This window comes from Halichondria panicea, chromosome 12 (assembly GCF_963675165.1).
Source record: "Halichondria panicea chromosome 12, odHalPani1.1, whole genome shotgun sequence".
In the NCBI taxonomy this organism is placed as follows: Eukaryota; Metazoa; Porifera; class Demospongiae; order Suberitida; family Halichondriidae; genus Halichondria; species Halichondria panicea.
The window spans coordinates 574,843-590,027 of record NC_087388.1 but is presented as its reverse complement, the minus strand read 5'-3'; the positions used below and the strand labels follow the sequence as shown (position 1 = coordinate 590,027).

Sequence of the window (15,185 nt, the reverse complement as noted above, 5' to 3'; positions counted from 1 at the left end):
ATTGTAGGGGAAAAGGTCGTCTTTATAACAAGCTGTTTCAAGCTAAAGTACATGACAACTTGAGGTACTTTCTGACATACATTGATACACGGTAAATCTTGTATTTTTTGCATGATAGAATAATTATGTTGATCATGTTCTGCCACTAGAAACCTGCTTTGAATTTACGTACATCATTAACCTGTACGTACAGATCTACTATGCACACATGGCACACACTCACACACACCCACACACACACACACACACACACACACAGGTGACACATGGATCTAGACGGCCCTAGTCCGAGGGTATTCACGGCATTGCTCTCTGGGAACGTCAAACAGCTGGCTGAGTGCAGCGAACATGACCTTCGACCTTTCCTTCCGTCATTGGCTCGGATGATATTGTCTCCGTCTCTGGTATCCATGGCAACACAGTGGGAGGGAAAACGGAAGATCATTCGAATGCTAATCTCAAGCATGGCAGAAGTTAACGCTATACAAGAGTATCTCGCCTTAAATTATAAAGTGAGTATCGTAATTTAACTATTCTAATTATACATCATTGAAACATCTACCCTTACTGTACAATGCTCTTTCTAGGACCCCTTAATTGTATTTAATCACATAATTATAAGCACCTATATATTGCTCCATAAGCACCCCACAATACTCCTATAAGCACATGTGCTTATAATTAAAGCCCACACACACTGCAGGAGCTGAAACAAGATGCGAGGAGAGAGCAGCAGCTGCTTAAGAAGCTGGGCCCCCTGGAGGGCAGACCCCCCACACAGAGTGTCCTCGCATCCTCACTCCAGTTTGGACTAGCCATAGAGTTCGAGAGGAGCGATTATTTACGTCGTTTTCGGCTGTTTCTTAGCGAGATTCTGAGGATTATAGCACAGCTGGACGTCTCCGGGCCGTTTAAAGTCGTCCAATCGGATTTGTTTGAGTGTGAGGTACACTTGGAGGAGGTGGGGGACATTCTGTGCCTAGCTGCAGTCGGTGAGTCATCAGTGAAAAATTGTAGAACATTTTATTTAAAGTGAATACCACAGTATGCAATTATGTGTACAGCACGTTAGAACTGGCCACCCCGAGGAAAGGCCAGGTCTCAAATGAACAGTTTGTGTACAAAATAGCATGAGTTACTCTCTGTACATTATATAATTATTCTTCAAGGTGTCCATATATATTTTGTATATCTCTTTGCACATGTACAGAGATGCCTGACTTGTTTAGTGTTGTGCAGCTGTCAGAGGCGCTCCTCTGTCTGGAGAGAGGTCCTCAACTACTGGCCAAAATGGTGGCCAACATGCCAGACACCTTCCATCAGGGTGAGGGACACTTCTTACCACGCAGGGAGTACGCCCCTGCCATTAATATGGCTAATTAGATATCGATTGTGTGCACTATCTACTAGTATGTATATGTGTGTGTGTATGTACAGCCAGTTGATAATAATTATGTGTAAGCATTGTATCAGTTGTAAAGCTTTTAAAACAAAATTGAAATAGTCTACATGTTCGTATAACAGAATTTTGAGTTTCATTAACTGCCTTAATTGTTCTTTGAGTGGCCAGCTTATAACTAATTGTATACATACATGTAGAAGTACAGTGTTCACATGTGTCCCTCCCCCTCCCCTCCAGTTGTGACACACCTGGTCCTGAATGGCGAGACTTTGGATGAGGTGTCTCTGGCTGGTCGATGTCGTGCTAGTGCCATCAAGACCCTCTGCATCATGCATCCCACACAGGCTGCTTATGTGCAGGGCCTGGCCATAGACAACTGCAAACACCCCACTCTGGCACTATGGCTAGCACTGCAGGCAGAGAAAAATAAGTGAGTGTTTATACATTTGCCAGGTTTTAATTATCTTAAATCTGCTACAATGTATTTGGTGAGCTAGGGAATTAGCATTGGAATGCAAGTGTTAACATTATTCATAAGTTTCTAGCAACGTTTTATTTGTACCATAAAAAGTATGTATGCAGAGTGAGTATAAAAGCGTGTGTTAGAGTAGTCCAAAACATCACTCTGGTCTCCCTTCAAAGCGAATAAATCTTTCGCCTTTTACTAAAGATTTCCGTGGAGGGGGACACTCAATGAGTATGCACTGAATTTGTTTGTGGCCCCTTTATTGGGGCTTACATTTCAATGAAAAGCAATAAATGCACATTTTGAACCTATCCTTGTCTATTTTGCCCATTTCTTCTTAGGGAGGTAACCAGCAGTGGGTCTGGTGTGATCATTCTCCTTTACAACATTATCATTGTTGGAGATGATGAGAAGAGAGCGTGGTTTTCACAGTACCTCAAGTGTATGCAACAGAAGGTGACGACAACTCTTTGTATGTGTTTTGTACTGTATATTTCAAGGGTCACAGATTTAATTTTCACGGAAAAGCAGCTTTTTTCAGCAATAAAAAACTACTAACATAATTATACACAAGTAGAGCAAATGTTCGTGTATCAATATTGCAACAAACCTATACACATTAATTTTCCATATTGGTTACCTAGTATCGGAAACATCGACTGTCAGCTGTTACTCAACTTCGCTCCTTCCTGATGAAGAAACTGTGCTCATTCTTGAAAAAGCCCTCCTCTCCTCGAGACTCCACCCCCCCTCTGCCAGAATTGCAGAGTCAGCAATCTTCAGACGACGAGTCCATGGATGATGACGAACAAGAAGACCAAACCACACCCCCTGGAGAACAAAAGGAACCTGTCGTATTAGACACCCTCGAGGATTTGGTCGATCAAATGGAGATCGAAATCAGTGATCACGAGGATGAACAGTCGGAGCAGAAACCGGATGTGGTTTCTACTAAAGATGATGAATCTGCGGAGGTTAAAGGTCACCACCGAAAGGACAAAGGTCAGGGTAAGAAGAGATTGCGGAGGATGTCGACTCTAGAGGGGGCGGAGTTTCGTCCGATATCTCTGGACTACCAGCTCTGTGATGATGACATCATCGACCTCATGCAAGTGCTCCAGGTATAGTCACAGATGTGACGGCATTGAATTAGCTCGAACCTCCTATTTGTGTGTTTTTGCCCTACAAGCTCAGTGCCACACCCACTAGTGACACGCCCCCCTCTCGTCCAGGTGTGCTGTGGCCTAAAGACGCAGACAATGATGTATCTGAAAGAGGAGGAAGCAGGGGCCATTCTGAGTCTGATTGTGAGCACCTGTCCGCCATTCTCACCAGCTGGCGTCACATTCATCAAGACCACCCTCTGTGTGCTCCTAGCCTGCCCCTTCCTTATTAGGTATGCATGCAGTTACTATTGTGTTATGTAAGAGCTTTGTGTGTGTATTGGGCAAAGTGAGTTGGTGAATATTTGGGTATTTGTGTACTGTACGTGTGTGTGTGTGTGTGTGTATGTGTGTGTGTGTGTGTGTGTGTGTGTGTGTGTGTGTGTGTGTGTGTGTGTGTGTGTGTGTGTGTGTGTGTGTGCGTGCGTGCGTGCGTGTATACTGTGTGTACTGTGTGCAGGAGTGCATGAATGTGTGATGTGTGTGTGTGTGGGGGGACTACCAATTTACCACTGCAGTGTGGATGATTGTGAGACAGCTGTGGTCTCCTGGTTCAAGTGGCTACTGGAGAAACTGCCAGAGTTTGACAGGTGAGAGAGAGGAGAGAGGGACAGAACTAATGGCTGCTAAAATCACCAACAAGTTATGTAATGGTTCGATAGATCCCACATTTCATTGGCTAACTATATAGAGCTGGCAACATTACATAATTGTTCTAGCAACTATAGTTACGGGAACTATAGCTCATAGTTCCTGCTAAACACACTCAAGTGAGATCTATGTACAATTTAACCTAGCGGCTAAGTTAGACTAAGCCTATTATTATACACATGTAATGATCATTTAAAACTGTTGTGCAAATCGTTACACATGTACACTGTACACTGTACGTGCCTCCAGGGCGTGTGGTGGTTGGTGTTCCTATGGTGAGCTGCTGCTACTCATGGCCATTCACTTGAGGGAGGGACAGCTGGACCAGATTAGAGAGCTTGTCACTGACACACTACAAATGACAATATCCGTGAGTACATCATTCTAATAGCATGGCAATTGGCAACTTTTGTTGACATAATTGTACTGTGGTATAAGCGTATGATGTGCTATTAGTGACTGGAGAGTGTACAGAAATTAATCCCGTATCACATCCAGTCCAGTAATTGTCTTAACCATATTAATGATATATAATTATACTGTCAGCTATAGCTAGCATTATGCCGGTTGTAGCATTTCCTGGTGTTCCACGAGCACTAATGAATAATATTTTGTGTGTGATATTCTCTGACGAATATTTTACAGGGCTCTCTAAAGAGTGGCCACTTCATCATCTTACGGAAGCTGTTCCTAAGTGTGTTCACTGAAGACGTACGTTAATTTGCTCTGTAACTAGAGTTCTGATGGTCCAAATTCAACGATTTCTGATTTCTGAAAGCTTAGAAGAAGCTCTTTTAGATGCTATTGCTTAAATCCCAAATTTGAAATAGGCCAAAATTTCCTATTTACCATAGGCTATAATAATGTCTTTTGTCAAAAACAAGCCCAAAAGAGACCTTTGATTTTTTAACATTATCTCTCTCTAAGCTTTCAGAAATCAGAAAATCAACGTTATTGGACCAACGGAACTAAAGTTATGGCCGTTCAAAGATGCTTTATTTACCCTCAGGTTGTGTGTGCTCATGCAGTGAGTGTACCGCCCACCCCCGGCCTCAGTGGTCATATGACTGGCTACCTGCCCATACACTGCGTCCATCAGCTAGTCAAGACGCGGACTTTCAGGAAACATGGCATTCCAGTTAAAGTAAGCTCTGCACATGTCAACAGCTGTAATATGATCGTGTATAGGAGCCAGTCTCTTCACGTGTGCCTGTGTGTGTGAGTGAGGGGGTGGGTATGGTCTGTAGACAATTTTTCGCTGTGAGAGCTAGGGAATATACTATTTTTATTGAAGGAGAAAATTTTCTGAGAAATTGTCAATCAGACAATGCAATAGTTGGCTAGTGTTTGTTTGTTTGTTTGTGAGTATAATTATTGATTTTCTACACATGTTGTGTTGCCGTGCAGGATTGGATTTATAGACAGCTGTCGACTCTTGCTGAATCCGTGCACCCTGTATTGGGACCACTCCTCCAAGAGTTCGTGCACTCCATACTCCTCTCTCCGCTGTTGCCACGGGTAACTACCGCCCCCACATATGGCAACAAGAGCGCAGATATGTCCCATCAACCCCTCACAGCTGAAGAGGTACAAAATAATTATTACGATAAATAATTTTTTCAGATTTAATTATCACGTATAAATCTATTGTCAGGTTTTGTCTGTGTTCGGCGAGGAGCCAGCTGGTGTGGCGGGTTGCCATGGCGCTATAGCATCACAGGTGGTCATGTTCTACTATCTGGTTCTTTATCAGGACTGCTACCACTCCAACATGACGGCACTGTGTGAGTACATGCATGTATATAAGATACTCGTCATTATTTTGATAAAACTAAGAATTGTATAATGGTTGTTAGAGAGGTCTCTAAACATGTGATGTGATGGAGTTCCTTTTTTTAGGGCTAGCGTACTAGAACTATTGCGTTCTGGCAAGGATCGTGTGTCATTACCAGTACTCATTTAGGTTATGCAATTTTATTGTGAATTGAAAAGTTTGCATAATTCTACTTGCAAAACATTCTAGTAATACGATATCTTGAACTTGAGCCCCCTCCCACACACACACCCCCCCCACACACACACACACACACACACACACCCCACACACACACACACACACACCCCACACACACACACACCCCACACACACACACACCCCACACACAGACACACACATATACACACACACACACACACACACCCCCACACACACACACACACCCCACACACACACACACACACACACACACACACACACCCCCCCACACACACACACACACACACCCCACACACACACACACACACACACACACACACACACACACACACACACACACAACCCTCCCCCTCTCAGTGGTACACTCCAGGACTGACTCGACCACACCTGGTGCATACAGCTCATCCATTGCGGCTCAGATCCCTCTCAAGTATCTCCTTACCCACGTCCAGACCCACCAGTCCCTCTACACCTCCATATATCCTTCTCTCCTCAAGATCACCGCCATCCACTTCCCACAACTGGGCCTCGTCTGTGAGATCCTCCAGGAGAGGAAGGAGGAGTCAGGTGTGTGTGTGTGTGTGTGTGTGTGTGTGTGTGTGTGGTGGGCGGGTTGTGTTGTGTGGGTGTGGAGGGGTTGTGAGGCTGGTGCGTGTGTGTGTGAGGCTGGCGTGTGTGTTGTGTGTGTGTGTGTGTGCATGCAAGTATTGAGAATGTTAGTAGTTATATCTTGTTTTTGTCTTATACAGCGTTGAGTTGCTTCAAACCAATTGTCAGTATTTCCAAAGAGAAGGTCAATCCGATATCAGCAAGAGAGAGTAAGTAGTTTGTTTTATACTTTAGTTCTTGCACTGTCAGCAATTCATAGTACACTGTTAATTCCAATGTTTACATTCCCATACAGTTCTCGGTCAGCTTCCAGATCACCCGTCCCAAGCCCTCCTCCTCTTATCACACCTGGACACCCTCCCACCCTCACAACTCACACCCTACACCCCCGTACTCCTCTCCACCCTCACACGCCTCCTCATGCCCACTCTACCACGGAGGATCCAGGATTTGTACGTTAACCTCTGGATCAAGCTCAACGCTCTAGCTCCGAGAGGGTACGTTTTAGTAGCCATTCCAAAAATGTTTATAAGTCATAATTATCATACCATTTTTTTGCTTTTACCATTCTTAGTTTGTGATACAGTACGTGAATACTAAAACAGCCATTTTTGGTCAATTTTCATTCCTTTCTCTCCCCTCCAACTATTCAAGGATACTGATTCAGACGGTGAATGCCCTTCGACCTCTGGAGATGGCCCACCTCCGTCCGTACACACACCACTCCATCGCAGAGGACCCTCTCATCTTGCTACGCTGTGACAAGAAAGTGTTCAGGTATCTACATGTATAGCTGTCTCATGAGCATACCTATCTGCATTACATGCACTAGAATGTTTTGCGAGCATCAAACATACGCGAATTTTGGAAGTGTTGAATCGCAAAAACCTACATTTAAACCGGACTAGTATGACATCACGATCCTTGCCAAAACGCAAAAGTTAGATCATCGCGCAAGTATCTTGCTGTGGCTCATTCGCAAAAGTGTTTCACTCGTTATCTGCATTTATTCCTCTAGACACTGTGTGTATGTTTGTTGTACAGAATATATCGTTTCCTAAACCACATACACACACACACACATAGATGTCCTCCCCTCTTTGACGTTCTACTGAGGATGGTAGCCATGGCAACATCGTACTCGAGCTTCTGGCTCCGAGACCATGCCCACACACAGCACTGTGTGGCCACAGCCGAGGGTAAGCTACCCCCCGCGGAGATGAGTTCACTAAAGGCACAACGAGAGGAGCAGTGTAGCGCGCTGATAGCTGCTCAGGACAGCGCTATCGTTCAGCTGCTGTTGGAGATATGTCTACCCACTGACGAGGACAAAGAGGTAGGGTGGTGGCTCAGGGGTTAAATATATGGGTGGCATAAGGGTTAATTACGATATTGTATGTATGTGGCGCTTTAAGTAAGGCTGAAGTATTTTCAGTGTAGGTTTTTATTTTATTCTTGCTTTTTATTTGTGTGATTATCTTTATTCCCTCCTGAACATTCTGCCGTGTTGCTATGGTGATTAGGAGGAGGGTAGCTTCGGGTCTCAGCTGGGGGTGCTCCAGGAGATCCACTGTCTGCTCTGTTCCTACCTCCATCACACCTTCATAGAGCAGCCTAACCTCGTCAAGCTAGTACACTTCCAGGTGAGTGTGTGTGGGTGTGTGTGGGTGTGTGTGGTGTGGTGTGTGTGGGTGTGTGGTGTGGTGTGGGTGTGTGTGTCAAGCTGGTACACTTCCAAGTGAGCCCTCTTATGTGTGTATACCGTAACTTAGCGGTTATATTTCGAGGGTATAAATGTTTGTGGTTTTCACTGATCGAGCATCTACCGCGAACATTTATACCCACGAATTTAATTTTATTTTATCGTGAGATAACATCTGTGCATACGTACGTATTAATGTTGTGTCTCCATGCCGCCCTGCAGGGTTACCCCACCCAGCTGCTGCCAATGATAGTGTCAGGAGTCCCCTCCATTCATATCTGTATGGACTTTATACCAGAGCTACTGGCACAACCGCAGATAGACAAACAGGTTTGTGGGTGTGTGTGTGGGGGGTGTGGGGGTGTGTGTGTGTGTTGTGGGGGTGTGGGGGTGTGTGTGTGCTGTGTGGGTGTGTGTCAGCTTGAGCGTGTACATACTTATAGGAACCAATAAAGCATTTAGTGAAGCTCAATATTCAAGACATTTCTTTCAAATACCCACGAAGTAAGTTGGGGTCTATAAATAAAAATATGCACTCATTTTTGGCACACAGTACAAACATGTTAATGTAGTATGTATGTGCGTACGTTAATCACCACGCCCCTCTCCCCCACACGCACAGCAATTTGGGATCCAGCTAGCGGCTCATGTGATCCACCAGTACCCACTACCAGAAGTCCTCCCGATAGCTGAAGACATCTTCAAGCGTTTGTTTATCCTCACCAACGAAATCCCTGACCATTTGAGAGAGAACTTCTTCAAGCCTCTTCTGCCCTCCGTCTTGCTTCTCTCTCGCACTTTCCCTCCTCTCTGTTCCGAGGCTACCAAGCTTCTAGTGGGGCTCTGCCGAACCTGCCCGCCCTCCGTTAACGATGTGTGGGCGGGGAATTCCCCTAAAGGAGGCGTGTCCGGTAGCCTGGCAATAACTGCTCAAAGGACTTTTAATGAACTCGTTAACTGTACAGTAGTGAAAGTTTGAATTCATTTGTAGCTCATAATTTATTTATGTGAGTTTGCGACAAATTAATTATTGATTTAAAATCACTCTAATTACAATCAAATAATAATTATATAAAGTATAACAAATAGAAATAAACAAACAAACAAAACAAATAATTCACATAATTCTCAAGTTGAACACCAACGGATAGTTTACTGCTAAAGGATTTGATATACTAAGAGTTCCCTTGTTTCGTCAGTTCTATTGCCATGCCCGCCAGTTACTGAGAGTTGAGTAGCTTCTCGAGCTCAGAAGCATCTGTAGCACACACACACACAGACAGTGAAACATGATCAGAACACAGACACAGACACTGTACGTATATGTCTATACGTATATAAGGAAGCATACCCAGTACTCTATATATACATACACCAAATGTGCAGTATATAGAGTCTACACAAGATATGTGTACTGTTAGTCTAGACTGTATACATGTAAAGGAGATCACTTGTGCCATTCATAAGATGCCTAACAATACAATACTGGATAACATACTGCAAAGCCTAACACAGTGCTTATGTACGTACCCTTGGCATTGGTTGGTTATAATTATATAAGCCATATTCACTAGTCAACAACTATAACTTACACTCAAGTGTGTGTGTGTATTGACCTTGTGATGGTGTGTGTGTGTGTACTGACCTTGTGAGGGTGTGGATGTTGTGAGGGAGAGGGGCTGCTGGTTGAGCTGCTGGTAGAGGGTGCTCTCGTGAGTCACAGTGTCCTGGTTCAGGTTGGTCAGGGACTCTAGCAGACGCTGGACAAGGAAGGCAGGAAAGGGAAAAATGACGTCACATTAATTACAAAAGGGGTCAATATAAAACAACTACATTCTTTTCTACACTCACTGCAGTATCCACATAGTCGTAGCAGGGCCCTGAGTGATCCTGTGAGGCCAGGAACTGCACACATACACACACACACATACATAATGGTTATCAGGCAAGCAACAAGACAATGGGTACCATGCACACATACATAATATAAGCTAACTCATGACAAGCACTAGCTATGAGAGGATGAATGTACCTCTGCTAGCAGGCCTGGGTCAAGGCTGCCACCATCTCTGGTATACCATCAATGCAAGACAAGAACTTAGCTACATGTATAAGAGGATGTATGAATGTACCTCTGCTAGCAGGCCTGGGTCAAGGCTGAGGTTATCAGTCACCATCTCTGGTATAGCATCAATGCAGTTCTGCTGGTGGCTCACCTGCCCATTGATACACAGACGGCTGGGGAGGACACAAAGAACAACTAGATAAACACACATACGGATCACAAGTAGTACATGACATTAGTAATTTGCACGAACAATAAAACGTTGCAGCTGAAAAACGAAATACATCGAACATACCGTACTACTAGAATATTTTGCGGGTGAAAAACCTTTGCGAATGAGCTAAATCAGCAGAAAATTTGACCCTTTTTGCGATCTAACTATTGCGTTCTGGCAAGGATCGTGTGTATTTACTAGTAGGTTTTGCGATTTTATTGTTGCGAATTGATCAACCATCGCAAAGTTCGCAAATGTTTGATGCTCACAAAACATTCTAGTAATATGGTATGCATCATCAGTATGTGTGTGTGTGTGTCCTCACTTGTCAGGGTGTGGTGAGTTCAGCAGGGAGGATGGGGCCGGGTGTATGGGATACTCTGAGAAGAGGTCCTGGCTAATGGCAGGCAGTTGTATACCGCCACCTATCAACGGGACCAGAGCAAGAGCATAGTCATCATTACTGGACTCGGCTGGGAGTGAGGATGAGAGGGTCGTGTAAGTTGTGGAGGGTGTGAGGCTTGTGACGGTGCTGGAACTTGTGAGCAACGGGGACATTGTGCTCGTTTGTGTGATAGGTGTGACAGGTGTGACAAGTGTGGGGGAGTCAACGGACTTCAGAGGAGATCGAGCTGATCCACTGTACTCTGAACCTGTGCAATATGAATACACATAATCAAACAAAACACTGTGTGTGCAATAATTGTTATATTGGGTTAATGGCGTACTGGGAAACAATCAGGCACACACGTACGCAACTGTACACAGTGTATACATCATTGCCATGTATTACACACAGCATATGCATACTAGTGTGTGTGTGTGTGTGTGTGTGTGTGTGTGTGTGTGTGTGTGTGTGTGTGTGTGCGTGTGTGTGTGTGTGTGTGTGTGGGTGTGGGTGGTCATACCAGGAGCAGGAGATGGTGCTTGCACTGAGTCAGGGGACACCACACTGACAAGGGGGGGCATGTCCAATAAATCATTCTGCCAGAGAACAAAGTAGTGTAATCGTGTGCATAGATTTCTAATCTATGGAAATCTTAATTAAATTATCATCAGCCTTGGAGACGTACATGATACAACTGGTATACTTTGGAAAAACAGGAAGTTGCTTTGCAGTTGTTAGGGAAGACCACACAATAGAGTTGTACACGTTGCTAGGTAAGCACATTTCACTCACAGGTGTGTAATCGTTGTATTCCACGATGGAGGCCAGCTCATTGTCGATTGTCATTGGTCGCATTCTCTTAGGGGAGGGTGGGCCGTCTATATTGAGTGGCTCCATTAACATCAGCTGGTTACTAGAGGGGGGGGTTAAGTGTATACAGCCTCTACATGATGAAATGCTGACAACATTCCCAAGAGCCACGAATAATGTACACGTGTAAGCACTTCCTATGGAAGTTATTTAGTGAGTTGCTTTGTACAGTGTACTTACTTGGAGGTTCTTCTGCCTGGAAGCTTCCCTTTGTACACCATGTGGACCAGAAACTGAATTACCTGTGTGTGTGTGTGGGGGGGGGGGGGGATGATGTTAATAGACACTCGACAGACACAATCTTCTCACAGTCTCTCTAAATACATGTACATGTACATGTAGGTACACGTGGGTGCTAGCAAATGATCGTCAATCACACTGCACTGCATCCTCACACACAATGTTAGTTACTATCATTATACCATTATAACGGGAACATTTGGTGAGTATTATATTAGCAAAGAACCATTTGAAAAAAATTGGTGTTTTTTAATTTGGCGTCTCAGGTCTGGCTACTACAGCAATGACCTAGTGTCGATCCACCGGTAAACTAAATTTGGCGCGATTTTCGATAAAATTAACAGATAAACAAATTAAAACGCTCGCCAAATGTTCCCCTTATACGTACAGAACACGTACCTCGATACAGTGAGTTAATTAGTGCTACTATCTTCACTACAGTCACCTTGTTGAGAACTTTCTGCTGCCTTGCACTCTTCTCCTTGAGCTGCTTGAGTGCCATGTGGAGGTGTTGGTTGTCCCTGAGGGTGGGGGGAGAGGTCAATGTAACTAATGGTTCTCAAGGAGGAAAATACAAGCAACATTTCGTTGAATGAGTAGCTCAACGTACAAAAGACAATTAGACAAGAATGCGATTGGTATACACTGTTACACGTACACGTATACATGCAAAAAATTCTTAGCTAGTAATCTGATTGTGTACACAGGGCTATCAAAATATCCTCCAGTACATACACTGAGAGGCTTTCCATATTACTAGACCAACTTAACGCACGCATTATTACACTTAAAGAGACACGTACAAACAACTCTTAAAGAGACGCGTACAAACAACTCTTACTGTTTGAGAGCATCTAGCACGAGCATGATGTTCTCCTGTCGTCCCTGCACTGTGTGTATGTCCCCCAGGACCTTGGTGATCTCTGGCTTCAGCTCCTCCCCTCCCTCAGCATGATGGTGCTTGTTAGGCTGTGGGGGGAGGGGGGGGGTTAAGCAAACTGAACAAAGTACGGAACACCAACAGTTGAGGCCCGGAAATGAGAAAATTGCAACAGCCTTAAGTCCTATGAAGAATTGGCAGCTTTATATTGTAGATACATGTACATCAGTAATATGTACTAACTAAGTAGACAACACACTGAGGCTTTAGGCATTTCCATAAATGTGCATGTACAGTAGAAAGTTAGGGAGAGGAAGAGTCAGGCTATAGCCTTTGCTTTTGTTATAAGTGAACATTCTTGCTCCTCGTATTTCACGCCCAGACACAATTAAAGGCTTTCAGTTACCAACCAACCAATCAGGACAAAGCCATTGACTAGTAGATGCTGTGATTCACCTTTACATGTAGCTTTGGCTTAATGCTGGGGGCGTGAGAGGTGTGTGTCTTCAGGGAGAGAACACACAATAATTATATTATACATGTAGTATACATTATACACGCATTACAAGCTCGATAAATTAAATCACCATACTCTAATAAAAGAGCAGTTACAGCTCAAATACACACAGACCCACACAGTGTTTGTATACTAACAGCTTTACCGTAGATGCTTTGGCAGTTACGCCCCCGAGGCAAAATAAAACCACAATTTGAATGCTATCACAAAACAAACAGAATGCTATAAGATACCCAATGGCCACACCCACCTTCCTCTGTACGAGATGGAGCAGCTCATGATGACCTCGTCTAAAGTTAGTTTGCCAGAATTCAAACGTTTCGTTCGCTTGAGTCTTGATCAGTGCCCCTTCGTCCGGGTGGGAGACCTTACGAAAACCATCTATAGGTGTGTGTGTGTGGGGGGTAATATCAAGTGTATATACCGTATGGCAGGTATATTTCGAGGCTATAAACTTTCGTGTGTTTACTAAGCATGTACCACGAACATTCATACCCACGAGTAAGTCATATCGTATGCATACATATGCATAAAGGCTGATAGTTTATATAACGGTTTTTCCGCAAAAGTTTATACCCTCGAAATATACCCGCTATATACTGGTACAGGTACATATAGTATCGTATACAGCCAATAGATGTATGCCCTGGTAAACAGTGGATGTAGTCTCAAGTAGCCAAATGCTGTCTGCACAGACAAGCCTATAAAACACACAAGACACAAGACACTGTTGTATATTAATACAACATACAGAGGTTTAGCTGTCGCACGAAGCTGCTAAAGTTGCTGTGCTTGAAGTAATGCGGTAAAACCTCTCGAGCAAAGTTCGGATAGTCGCACACTACAAACGTCTTTCCATTCTGAGTGTATAGAGTGTAATATAAACAAGTACATGTGGTATCTCAATAGCTAGGTGAACTTACATCAGACCAGTGGATGTATTTGTTGTATTCTGGGCTCTCCACAATTTTCCACACCTTCGTGATAAAAATGGCTATTGCCTCTTTCTCCTTTAGCTCCTCTTCTCCAGATGGTGGGCTCGGTCTGGCTCCAGTCAACGCCATTATTTCGCTCATGTTGTTCGACTTCAGCATGCACAAAGCTAAGAAGCTTACACAAGATGACGTAATATACGGTATGGCCCCGGGATAGCAGCTTTTTTTTATAGACGACCTTTCCCTTTAGGAATTTTGTGACAATGCTGATTTTCTTGGCTGCTGACTCAGCATAAAGTGTGTTCCCAAGAGGCCACCTCCTAGAAGTTTATCAGAACACGATAACAGACGATCCAAGATGCTCATCAAAGTAAAGGTGTGTGGCATGATGTACTGAGTTGATTCTAAGACAAAAGATAGGCCAAACACAGTGTACTACACACACACACACACACACCATACCTGCGCTTATTGCCTTATACTTATTTTACCCTATAGACGTTGACAGGAAAAGAGGTGAGTTAAACACTTCAATAGTAGACTAGGTATCAAGTGTTTAATGTTGTGTATGTGTTGGTGTCTCGTGCAGATTGACATCGACATCGAACCCACGGACAAGGTACACTCTAAACGTTGTGGTAGCCATATTAAATTTTATCCGGATAACATTTTTTGCTTAGGTGGAAAGAATCAAGGAGAGAGTAGAGGAAAAAGAGGGAATTCCCCCACCCCAACAAAGGTCTGTATATTATTACCACATACTACTGTGTGATTGTTTTTCTCTCTACAGATTGATTTTCAGTGGCAAACAAATGTGAGTCATGTGACATTCTAATCATAATTATGTTGTTGCTATAGGAACGATGAGAAGACAGCTGCCGACTACAAGATCCAGGGAGGCTCTGTGCTCCACTTAGTGCTTGCCCTCAGAGGAGGACTCTAAATTGATAATTCATGACTGAACAATTTAGTACTACCATTATTATTATGTGTTCATGCAACTTAATAGTACCACGACCACTTTAATTCATGTATAATTATGTGTGAAAGGATTTTTCATCAAAGAATTTTTTGGTTAATGACAAAT

General features: G+C 43.7%; 3 protein-coding genes and 1 non-coding gene across 7 annotated transcripts; 3 read left to right on the top strand and 1 right to left on the bottom strand.

Annotated features, from left to right (window-relative positions):
* Nucleotides 1-6: 6 nt before the first annotated feature.
* Nucleotides 7-9,030, top strand: LOC135344847 (integrator complex subunit 2-like). Of its 2 annotated transcripts, none has more exons than XM_064542136.1 (22): nt 7-64; nt 260-512; nt 704-992; nt 1,211-1,324; nt 1,640-1,832; nt 2,210-2,324; nt 2,513-2,989; nt 3,101-3,264; nt 3,550-3,621; nt 3,932-4,052; nt 4,328-4,393; nt 4,692-4,826; nt 5,090-5,269; nt 5,337-5,466; nt 6,036-6,245; nt 6,428-6,496; nt 6,583-6,784; nt 6,942-7,064; nt 7,374-7,623; nt 7,811-7,930; nt 8,212-8,319; nt 8,612-9,030. In XM_064542136.1, the coding sequence occupies exons 2-22, from the start codon at nt 267-269 to the stop codon at nt 8,966-8,968; spliced, it is 3,741 nt and encodes a 1,246-aa protein (XP_064398206.1). In that variant the 5' UTR covers nt 7-64; nt 260-266; the 3' UTR covers nt 8,969-9,030. The 2 variants fall into 2 exon arrangements, with proteins under 2 accessions (XP_064398206.1, XP_064398205.1); XM_064542135.1 differs by having other exon boundaries at nt 16-91.
* LOC135345871 (U5 spliceosomal RNA) lies at nt 2,023-2,139 on the top strand. Its single transcript, XR_010397913.1, has one exon. It is a non-coding gene; the product is annotated as a U5 spliceosomal RNA (small nuclear RNA).
* LOC135344857 (heat shock factor protein-like) lies at nt 9,002-14,296 on the bottom strand. Of its 2 annotated transcripts, XM_064542145.1 has the most exons (14): nt 14,087-14,296; nt 13,915-14,023; nt 13,414-13,544; nt 13,103-13,150; nt 12,608-12,735; nt 12,212-12,287; nt 11,707-11,768; nt 11,449-11,569; nt 11,177-11,252; nt 10,594-10,921; nt 10,122-10,227; nt 9,841-9,894; nt 9,635-9,749; nt 9,002-9,247 (listed from the first exon to the last, which is right to left on the bottom strand). In XM_064542145.1, exons 1-14 carry the CDS (start codon nt 14,255-14,257, stop codon nt 9,210-9,212), a joined length of 1,563 nt encoding a protein of 520 aa, XP_064398215.1. In that variant the 5' UTR covers nt 14,258-14,296; the 3' UTR covers nt 9,002-9,209. The 2 variants fall into 2 exon arrangements, with proteins under 2 accessions (XP_064398215.1, XP_064398216.1); XM_064542146.1 differs by lacking the exon at nt 13,103-13,150.
* A 40-nt stretch (nt 14,297-14,336) lies between these two features.
* On the top strand, nt 14,337-15,184 carry LOC135344888 (NEDD8). 2 transcript variants are annotated; one of them, XM_064542182.1, is made up of 6 exons: nt 14,337-14,474; nt 14,597-14,614; nt 14,688-14,717; nt 14,779-14,837; nt 14,889-14,912; nt 14,957-15,184. In XM_064542182.1, exons 1-6 carry the CDS (start codon nt 14,457-14,459, stop codon nt 15,039-15,041), a joined length of 234 nt encoding a protein of 77 aa, XP_064398252.1. In that variant the 5' UTR covers nt 14,337-14,456; the 3' UTR covers nt 15,042-15,184. The 2 variants fall into 2 exon arrangements, with proteins under 2 accessions (XP_064398252.1, XP_064398251.1); XM_064542181.1 differs by having other exon boundaries at nt 14,779-14,912.
* The last annotated feature ends 1 nt before the right edge of the window (nt 15,185 follows it).